Source organism: Podarcis raffonei, chromosome 14 (genome assembly GCF_027172205.1).
Source record: "Podarcis raffonei isolate rPodRaf1 chromosome 14, rPodRaf1.pri, whole genome shotgun sequence".
In the NCBI taxonomy this organism is placed as follows: domain Eukaryota; kingdom Metazoa; phylum Chordata; class Lepidosauria; order Squamata; family Lacertidae; genus Podarcis; species Podarcis raffonei.
In genome coordinates, this window is record NC_070615.1 from 48,346,744 (window position 1) to 48,357,322 (window position 10,579).

The 10,579-nt window shown below is 50.3% G+C and overlaps 1 protein-coding gene across 1 annotated transcript; it reads left to right on the forward strand.

Moving 5' to 3' along the window:
- The first annotated feature begins 1,757 nt into the window (after positions 1-1,757).
- UNCX (UNC homeobox) lies at positions 1,758-9,431 on the forward strand. Its single transcript, XM_053364597.1, has 3 exons — positions 1,758-2,562; positions 4,120-4,295; positions 7,746-9,431. Exons 1-3 carry the CDS (start codon positions 2,088-2,090, stop codon positions 8,874-8,876), a joined length of 1,782 nt encoding a protein of 593 aa, XP_053220572.1. The 5' UTR covers positions 1,758-2,087; the 3' UTR covers positions 8,877-9,431.
- The last annotated feature ends 1,148 nt before the right edge of the window (positions 9,432-10,579 follow it).

Consider the following 10,579-nt stretch of genomic DNA (forward strand, 5'->3'; position numbering starts at 1 on the left):
TGGTGACGGTATTCCAAGCATCTAAGCTGCAAAGAAGTCACACAAACGCACTTTCTGCTCTTTAGGCTTCTGTGGGGTGGAGGGACTCCGCCGCAGTCTCAGAGGCGCCTACTCCCGAGTAAGCGTGGTGAGCTGCTTGTGACAATTCTCCACCCAACTCCACACTTTTGAAAGCTTCCTGTATGAACCCTTCCGAGCAGAAGGGCCGGAGCTCCGGCTGCAACGTTAACAAAAGTGTCCAACTTTGGAACAAGAAAGTTGCGAGGATTATCTCGGCCGAATCTCTTCCTCCCGCCTCTGCCGAAGTGACTCCGAAATCCTCGACACTCGTTTCCAGCTGGGGTAAACCAAGCCGGGCCGCCGAGAAGTTGCAATCCACGCGAGGAGCTAATTCAATTAGGGTAAGGGGGTGGCAAAAAATAGGAAGAAAAAACTGCGCGCAATGGTTAGGCCGGGGTCTTTCGAGCTGCGCGCTCCGGAGTCACTCTGGAAAAGTCTGATTGGCTCCACATTGCTCCGGAGCAAGAATTCTAAAGGCTGCAGCCTCAGGAGAGGCCGATGCTGTTCCCAGTGGTGCCAACCGCATCCAGGCCAAGAGGAAAACGCGTCCCGGGGAGCGCAGAGGGCCGGAGGGCTCAGTGCTGGAGACTCAGGCAAGGCGAGAATTCAGTGGAGCGCTTACTCGCGAGTAAAGGCGCCTCCACGGGATTGAAGTTTGGGGGAGCCCGCTTGGTTCCAGGGGTTCTGCGGGCCCACCCGTTTGTTGGTTTCACCCGGTGGAGTTTACTCGCAAGTAAGTCCCGTCTAAGGACAGCAGGTTGAAATAGGGGTACCTGCTTTTTGACCTTAATAGACCCATTTATACATTTCCTCTACGCCTGCTTTTGGTGAATGCATCCACACATGCACATGTCATTACGTGTTTGTGTGTCGCCCTTGTGTGTATGTGTGTGTATGTATGTATATATAGATATATAAACCTCACACCCACATTGGGCCTCCCTTTTGCTAAATAGACTGCTTTTTAATTAGAAACCCTCTGGCCCCATTCATAATTTAATATGGGCTTTTCCATGGATCAATAGGGGGATGGCGTTAATTATTATTTTGATTGATACGATCGGATGGCGCTGGTTTAAATACAGGGCAGGGCGGGGGAGAAATATTCCATAAAAATATATATACTACGTCCCCCTCCCGCGCCCCTTTCCTTCTGCCTCTTTGCGCCTCCCCCCCCCAATACTTTTTTTTTTTTTAAGTCTTTCCAATCCCCCTCCCTGCGCTAGAGAAGCCTGAGAGGAGATGAAAAGGCTTGTAGTTTTAAATTCATTGTGACAGCTCTGGAAAGAGCGGATGATGAATCTCCTATTATTGGATCAGTCTATTTGCCGCTCAATGTCTCCCTGTAATTGGAGCAACATCACTTTAAAGGTTCAGAGGAGTCGAACGTTTCTGGTGTAGACGGAGAAGAAGACGAGGTGGGGGGGGGGGAGGGAGAGAGAGAGAGAGAGAGAGAGAGAGAGAGAAGAGGGAGGAGGGAAGAAAGAGAAGGGGGGGTCAGAGAGAGAGAGAGAGAGACAGAGACCCTCTTTCCACAACACACCAGCGAATGTTTTAAAGGGAAATCTATTAGTGATTTGGAGGAGAAGGTTGGGGGGGGAGAGGTGGGTGACGACGAGCGCGTAACTCCGCTTGCTTTTGAGTATTTAACTGGGTATCAATCAGATCTCTAAGTTCTCCTGTTTTCTCCCCCGCACCCCCCAAATCCCTTTTCTTCTCGTTGGCCTAGGCAGCTCCCTCCTTCCCTCCCCCACCCCCTTACTCCAGGGGCTGGAGGAGTTCTTATCAAAGAGACCCCCCCTTCCCTTTCCTCCTCCTCCTCCTCCTCTTCCCTCCTTTCTCCTGCTTGTCTTGTTGTGACAGCTTTGATATTGTTTATTGAGGGTGGATGTCAGGTATAATTAGCAATCGATATGGAAAACGTTTGGCTCCCCCACCGCCCTGGCACGTCTCTGACGTCAGGGCCGATTAACGTTTCTTATTGGTCCCAAATTCCCCGGGCCTGAGCCTAATTATGGGGAGGCCTGATGTTGATAAAGTTAAAGCGCCCGGGCGCCCTCCAGCATGCGCCCTTCCTCGCGCGTCTACCTCGCCACCGTCGACGACGCTGCTGCCACCACCACACCGCGGCGGCGCTCCTCCGGCGGCGGTGGCGGCGGCAGCAGCGGCGGCAGCAGCAGCAGCCTCCGCCGCCGCAGCTGCGTTCAGGGAGGCGCGCAACCCCCCACCCCCCGTCCGCCCCCTCCATGATGGACAGCCGCATCCTGGAGCACCCCCATGCCCAGTTCGGAGGCTTGGTGGGCTTCCCTTACCCCCTCGGCCATCACCATGTCTACGAGCTGGCCGGACACCAGCTGCAGTCGGCCGCCGCCGCCGCCGCCGCGGCTTCGGTACCCTTCTCCATCGACGGATTACTCAACGGCTCCTGCGCCGCCTCCGTGGTCAACCCCACCCCGCTCATCCCCTCCGGCTGCGGAGACGGGCAGCCCTTCAAGCTCTCCGGTAAGTCGGCGGGCATGGCAAGCGCTGGGCTGGCGGCGCCCGGGATCCGGCCCGATCCGGTGCCTCCATCCTTCCCTCCGTAGCAGCTCGCTTGCTTCCCTCCTCGCCTTCTCCTTCCTGGAATCAGCGGCAGGATAAAACTCAGGGCTTTCCAGGTGTCTTTCCGGGGGGGGGGGAGCGCCAGACTGAGCAGGAGCAGGGGTGAATCAGGGGTCAGGATCAGACATCTAGATTTTAAAAAAAGAACTCCGCCACCAGTTTTCATCGCAAGGAACTTCTCTGACGAGGAGAGGCACCCGCGCCTCGCCAGAGCTCCAGGAGCCGCGATGCGCAATCGATCATTTTCTTCTTCTTCCCTTTTTCTCTCCGTCCTAGTTGTTTGTTTCCAGTAGAAGTGGGGGTGTTTGGGGGGGAAGGAACACGAATAGAGGTTTTTTTTGGGGGTGGGGGGAATCATCAAGGTTCTGTGAAATTGGGGAGTGAGAAAAGGCCCTCGCCTCCTCCGCCAGCTCCTTTGCTGGATTTTCTGCCCCCAGCAACTCATATTAGTTGCTGAAGGTGGAAACGGAAACGGCTTCTTTCTTTACGCTTTTCACCCTCCCCCTTTAGCTCTTAAAAGGACCCAGAATATACTATTTTTGTATATTTAGTATTTATGCAAAAACGATAAGATACCTCTGCTCTTTAAACCCCCCTGCACTTATTCTGAAAGAAGCGAGGCAAGCGCTCCCTGCGCACATCAGAACCGATCTGGCTTTGGGCTTGGGCTAGTCGTTTGGTGTCCTCTCTCGCCCAAAGAGAAAATCCGAACAAAAGGGAGGTGGTCTGGATGAGCGGGGGAGGAGAGGTCGAGAACGATGGTACCGAGGGCCTTGGGAACGTCAGGATTTCGCAGTTTTGCGCAAAGGCTCCGCGGCCCATCGAAAGTTTCCAGGTGCCACCTCCTAGATTCCCTTCTATTTTTAAACTCAAACGCCTAAAACCTACAAATCCACTCAGGACGTAATGGAGGCCCTTTTATATTTGACCTCACAGACCTGAAGCGTGTCGTTTATTTGGTAACTTTATTCCAACAAAGCTACCTTGAATCTCGCTTGAAAATAAGAGTGGGGGGGCCGGGACTGGACCACGTGCCAATATTTTTAAAAAAATAATTTAAATTATAAAGCAAGCAGATCCTAGTTCTCGAAATCAGGACAAATATATGTATTACTGTCCAACTTCGCTTGAACAAATAAAAAGTAAGGCTCGCTCCAAAATCTTAAATGATATATTTCTCCTGTAAACAATCCTCGAATTAACTCTTGGCGACAAATAAATAAAAATCAAGGAAGTTGTGTCTCCATCAACTGGGTTTTAGCTTCGAAATATGAATATACGGTCCAGGTATATATATAGAAAATTGATGGAGGGATAAATCAGGGTGACTCCATGAGTTTTTAAATATGAAGGTGTTTTCCCCCCATTGTTTTGGAATGGAAGGTGGTCGTCTATCAATTAGTAATTGGTATGAAGAGTTTGCTTCTCTCATCGCTCTTTTCCGCCCCCCCCCCCCAGACTCTGTGGATCCTGACAAGGAGAGTCCAGGTTGCAAAAGGCGACGGACCCGCACGAATTTCACCGGTTGGCAGCTGGAAGAGTTAGAGAAGGCATTTAACGAAAGTCACTACCCCGACGTATTTATGAGAGAGGCGCTGGCGTTGAGGCTGGATCTGGTGGAATCCAGAGTGCAGGTAAAAAAACCCGAGCGGGGCTCCCTTTCCTTCCCTCCACAACATAAAGCGCACGAGGGTCCACTCCGAAGTCAAACTCGTTTCAGGCTTCAAGCCTTGACACCTGCCCATTGCGCACAGTGGGATATTCAGCTCTCGGTAAACCTATCTATAAGACTACTCTGTGCAAATCCTGCCCGTTCCTTAGCATGGGAAAGAGTTACGCACCTTGGGCTGGATCCGGCCCAAATTCTGACCTCACCAAAATCTTGTGCCCCCCTCCCCTCTGTCTGTCGGGCCAGCAAACCAAATTTACCAACTTTGTGTTTGTGTGTGGTTTTGTTGAAAGTTGGGGAAAGCCTTTTAGAGGGGTGGGGGTGGTGTTAGCAAAAATAAATGCCTTCTTTGCTCCTAAACATGCTGGGGGCAGTGTTCATTGCGTGGAAGTGGTCTTGCGCCCCCCCTTCCCAGTTCCTCTACTACCATCCCTTTAATTTCCGCCCGCGGGTAGGGAAAACCCCTATTATATTATCCATTTATATTTATTTGTACTCTAGCTTTCGGGAGTTATTTGTTTTTTCGTCTCTGTTTTCTCCCCCGCCCGACAACCCCTAAAAAGAAGTAGACCCCCGGGATGCGGTTCAAGTGCGGAAGGTTCTTGAGGTAGTTTACATTAAATATTTTCCAGAGTTAGGCCTGATGAGGGACACGCGAGTTCAGATTTGCCGCTTAGCCCCTGGGATGGGGGGGGGGGAGAGAGAGAGAGAGAGGGAGGGAAGCGGTCGGGGAGATCTTAAAGGGGGTTAGATTTCATAAATGTATATTTGCCCTGTAGTACAATTTTCACCAATATGAAATTTAAGCAGGATGCGGATTGCATGTTGGTTTCAACCGCTATTGTATACTTTTTAATTTTTTTGGGGTGGGGAGAACAATTTCACCTCCCCCCCTCTGCTTCAGAGCAGACTTTAAAAATAATCTCATAGGCAATTATTTTTAATAACAAGGTACTAATACCGTTACCCCCCCACCTTTAGTTCTGAATTTGGAAATAATAGAAAACCCTACCCAAACTTTGCAACATCTTTCCTGGTTCTGGGGGTTTGGGGTCGAGCATGGAGGAACTTGGGGTGGCACACCTTTCAACGCCCCCCTCCCCCATATCGGAGCAGCGGGGCAATCGAAAACAAGGAGTCTCTCTCCCACAGAAGCCCCTTGTGTGCGTGCGTTTTAAAAAATAATAGAGTTGTTACTTGCAAAAGCGCAGGGGCTAATAACATTACTGACTCTTATTAATCCGGGCTGGCATTGTCTAAAAGGTGTATTTACAAAATGCTTCCACCCTCCCCCTCTTCCCCTCTCCTGACCTCTTCTGTTTTGAAATCCTTTTATCCAATTTGTTCGGAGGCTGTTGAATGAAGTCAAGACCCTCGATTTCCCTCTAATACGATAATGAGTAATTCTCGGTGACAAGGGCTGCTGGAACTGACAAGTCAGGAAAGGATAGGGAATTGCAAAATACATACCGGCAGAGCAAGCTTCTTATTATTACTATTATTATTATTATTATTATTATTATTATTATTATTTTCTTATTATTTAAAAAAAACAAGGTTTTCTGATAGGGACCAGCAAGGTTGATTAAGTTACTTATCCTTCCCTTCACCTCCCTACGTCCTTAAAAACACACACCCTCTAAACATAGAATTCCTTATGCACTCCCGAAACACTCCCCACCCCACCCTGATCTCCGGTTTACTTTTGAAAGTTGATTTAAAAACTATTAATATTAATGGTGTGGTTTTATTGTGGGCTCTCTGCCATGATGGTTGAGGTGGGGGGCAAAGAGTGATAAGTGCATGAGAGTCAAAGGATTGGGGGGGAACCATCTCACTTTGATACTAAAACAGTGATGTTTAAGTTGGGGACCTGTTAGTGAATGTTAATTTATTGATTTGAGAGCTCGTGGGAAATAGCACTCCCCTCCCCTCTCCAGGCTTCTTCTCCCTTTCGGGGTTTTGTTTTTACACCTTTGCCAAGCGTTTTTCATTTTGTGGATATTGGGACGGGCACTTTCTCAAACCTCGTTGATCTTAAAGTATTATTCCTCCTCCTCGTCTTCGATCAGTATGTTTTAGTTGGGGGGGGGGGAGGATGTTGCTGTTGAAAAAACGGTGGGATGCGTGCCTTATTTATTTTTGTTTTTTTAAAAGAAACTCGTGTGCGTGTGTGATGGTGGGAGAGTTCTTTAAAAGCTGGTGGTGACATCTGACTTTCCGTAGGGTCAAATCTTGATCCTTTCGTTTGTCAATTTCACAGTCTCCAAGTTAGGCTCCCTCCCCCTCTGAATGAAAACCCAGGAAAGGATGCAGTCATGATTTTAGGGGAGCGGGGGGGAGGCTGTCGTCGAGAAAACACGTGTGGCAGATTCCAAGAATTCTCTCTCTCTCCCCTTTCCAATTTTCCTTTCCTCCTTCGCAATTCATTTCGGAAGGGGATACCCGGGATGTGGTGACTTGTGTGATTGTTTGGGGGGGGGCTGGGAGTGAAAAGGGAGCAAAGACTTTTATTCGTAGTTCATGGCATTTCACACCCCAGTGATATTTTTAAATAATAATAATAACAATAACAACAGTATACTGTCACCCGATTAATACGATATAATTAAGAAGTTTTCCCTGACGCCCGAAGGCCCTTGCCAACCGAACCGAGCGCACAAACCCATGAGCGGGAATGTAGGAACTGCTACATTTGAACCAACACGCACAATCTCTTGTATGGTGTTTTTGGGGCGGGGGGGGGAGACGACGACGTGGGAGTTTGCCATCAAACTTCCGAAAGAGAAAGCCGGTTTGGATACCCAGCCCTGGATTTTTACGCACGTAGCAGGGAAGGTAGACAGCGAAGGGAGAAAAAGAGCAAACAACAATATCTCCGGTGGCGCTTTGATTTTTTCCCCTTGTACCTTCCTTTCCTTGCACGCTGTTGGCTCTAAGCCTTTGAATTTCTAGATGCCGCCCCCCAGCGCCTCCCCCTGCAAAAAAGAGAGACCCGCAGGGTTATTTCTCTCTCTCTTTGAGTTATATATTTGCTGGAGTGGTCTCTACTCGCACCCCCACTAAAAGCACCAAACTTCCCTTTCTGTCCGAATTCTGATTTCTTGAGGCTGCAATCCTAGGCTCCTTTACCTGGGAGTAAAGCCCATTTGATTCGCTGGGGTTGACATCTGATTAGAATTGTGTAAGATTTCGCTCTTTATTAAAAATAGGATAAAATGCAAGCTACCCAGGAATGGTTAACGCGGGTCGGGACTTGGCTGCTTCTGTGCCCCGAGCAAGAAGGGGAGGAGGGATGGAGGGTTGTGGGGTGGGGCGGGAGGAAGCTGGCGACCCCCCTCCTCCCCCACTGGCCCTCGGGGGCCACCAGGGGGTCCCTGCTGTTAACGGCTTCTCCTCCTTGTTCGGTGTGTAGGTTTGGTTCCAAAACCGCCGGGCCAAATGGCGAAAGAAAGAGAACACCAAGAAGGGGCCCGGCCGGCCGGCGCACAACTCCCACCCGACGACGTGCAGCGGGGAGCCGATGGACCCGGAGGAGATCGCGCGCAAGGAGCTGGAGAAGATGGAGAAGAAAAAGCGCAAGCACGAGAAGAAGCTGCTCAAGAGCCAGAGCCGGAACCTGCACTCGCCCAGCGGCCTCTCTGTCAACAGCAGCACGCAGAGCTCCGACAGCGACGGCGGCGGAGGAGGCCTCTCTCCGGACCCTCCGGACACCTGCAAGATCGGCCCTCACAACCCGTCCCGGCCGGGCAGCTGCGACCCTGCGGCCTCGGCTTTCTACCCGAGCCGAGGTGGCCACGGGGTCTGTGGTGGTGGTGGTGGCGGCGGCAGCAACCGGTGTGCCGACAAGGACGGGTCCGCGCCGTCGGGCTCCGAGTGCGGGCCGCTTCCCTCGACGGCGCGAGGCGGGGTGGGCGGCTCGGGCGGCGCCTTGCCCAAGCTCAACCCGTTCAGCGTGGAGAGCCTCCTGTCGGACTCGCCGCCGCGGCGGAAAGCGGCGCTGGATTTCCCGCAGGCCTTGGCGCCGTGCGCCCCGACGGCGCGCACGCTCATCGGCAAGGGGCACTTTTTGCTCTACCCCATCACGCAGCCGCTGGGCTTCATCGTGCCCCAAGCCGCCCTCAAGAGCAACCCGGGCCAAGAGCCGCCGCAGGGGGGCTCCCCTCTGCCCGCCGCCAACCCCAGCCCGGACCCCGCGCCCCCCAAGAGCAGCAGCACCGCCGCCATCTCCACGTCCGGAGGCCGCTTGCCGCCCGAGAATAGCTCCTCCGTCGCGCCCGGGGCCCTCTGCGGACTGAGGAAGGCCGTGGCTTCCCCTCCGGCCACAGCCTGCTCCTCTTCCTCCGCTTCCTCCTCCTCCTCCTCCTCTCCCCCCTCTGCTTATTGCGATTCCTCTTCCCAGATGGACAGTAGCTGCGCCGTCGTGCAACCAAAGTCACCCGCGAAAGACGCTTGTCAATCCAGAGACAATCCGGATTGTCGCACAGAGCCAAACTGTCCAGCAGAGACCAGCAATTTAGACTGTGAGGAAGTGGATATGGACTAAAGAAATAAGGAAGAAAAGGGCGGGGGAGGGAGAAGAACCGATTATATATTAGATTCCTTGCAGGGGGGCGGGCAGGGAGAGGGGGCGATTCAACTCACCCACCTTAAACTTCTTGACACTCCCAAAGTTTTCCCAAGACAGTTTCTCTTCTTCTGTTTATTACACATATATCTATATCTATATATTTTAAAAGAAGTCTTCCCCCGCGCGCATTTTCTCTATTTCCTCTCCCTCCCCCCCCCTCTCTCTCTCTCTGGATCTCCGCCCCCCCCAATACATCCCCGCTCTGAATCTATAACTGAGTCCCATTTAAAAATCAGGTGATCAATTTTTGGGGGGTTATAAAATATATATTTAATTTTTCTTTTCCTTTCAAAAAGATGGGAGGGAAGGGGCATTAGAAGAAGCTGGACTTGACGACGTGAACACAAACTGTAAAAAAAACCAGACACAACAGCGACTCCTCAAACCTTGTAAAATGCAAAAATGTTTAAAGATATTTATATATGTAAAAAACCACATTTTTTGATAAATAAAAACCTCTTTAAAAATCGACCTGGTATTTTTTTTTAAAAAAAACATTCTTTTGCAAGCTTTTAAAAAAGTAGCCGCTAGCAATTTTAGCATTTTAGTAAAACCTAGTTGTTAAGCAATAGGTATTTGACCGATTTATTTCTCTTTTTTTAAAGTAGTTTTAAGAGTTGGTGAGTCCAGTTGCTTTAAATTAAACCCAACCAAAACCACAGCGGTCCCTTTTCTCCCTCCCTCCATCTTTGGGGTTTCTAAGTGTGTTTATTGCTTAACAAATGTATTCATTTAATAGCCTCCCCTCCTCTTTTTTTTCCCTTCGCTGTTCCCCATCACTCTCCCCCCCCAACCCCCCCCCCCATATGAGGTTAGCCGCTTCAGGCTATAAGGAGCCGGCCAGCTCCTGGTGCGTTTTGATATGAAAGTAATTATTTTCCCGGTGGCGGCTGCGGGGATTCAGTTTCCTTGCCCAAAGGGTTATTATACATTACCGATTTCTAGTGATATGAAATCACATAAACTTCCTACAATAATAGAATTAGCATGAAAGGCTGGGGTGTCAAATTGAAATTGGAAAATAATAGCCTTAGCAGCTGGGGGAGTGTGTGTGCATATTGGATCGGAGATGGGAATACGTGGGGCGGAATTTTCATGAGTTCTCCACTCGCCCCCCCTTGCCAGCACCGTAGCCTCCCTCCTGCCTGCCTTCTCTCTCTCTTTCTCTCTCTCTCACCCGCCCCCCTTCCTCTTTGTCAGCCCCTCTTGTAGCTGGCTATATTAAGATAGATGTTCAATGATATCTCTCATTGTTCTGTCGCTTATATTGATGTTGCTGTGTTATCAGCCTATTGATCATGTGTCGCCCGTAATAGGACAGCCGCAGCAAATGTTCCCTCTTTTTTTCCTCTCCCCTTCTCTCTCTCTCTTTTTTACAAAAGGCGAACGCATTTGTTCTAATAGGGTTGGGGGTCCTTGGGGAGCCTTTGGGGGCTGGAAGACAGCTGCACCAAAGATATATTAGCAAACTTGGCTGGATCTAAAAAATCCGCCAGCTTTCCAAGCCACAGCCACCCAAAATCTATATCTATCTATTTGTGTGTGCGCGCGCTCCTGTGTGTGTCTATATATATATATATATATATATATATATATATATATATATAATGTACACACAC

What these genes read in the sequence shown, in the direction of transcription:
- UNCX (XM_053364597.1), top strand. Translation starts at nt 2,088, where the DNA reads ATGTTGATAAAGTTAAAGCGCCCGGGCGCCCTCCAGCATGCGCCCTTC. An exon ending in GCAGCCCTTCAAGCTCTCCG is followed by an intron (nt 2,563 to 4,119) that starts GTAAGTCGGCGG and finishes CCCCCCCCCCAG; the next exon opens with ACTCTGTGGATCCTGACAAG. An exon ending in TGGTGGAATCCAGAGTGCAG is followed by an intron (nt 4,296 to 7,745) that starts GTAAAAAAACCC and finishes TTCGGTGTGTAG; the next exon opens with GTTTGGTTCCAAAACCGCCG.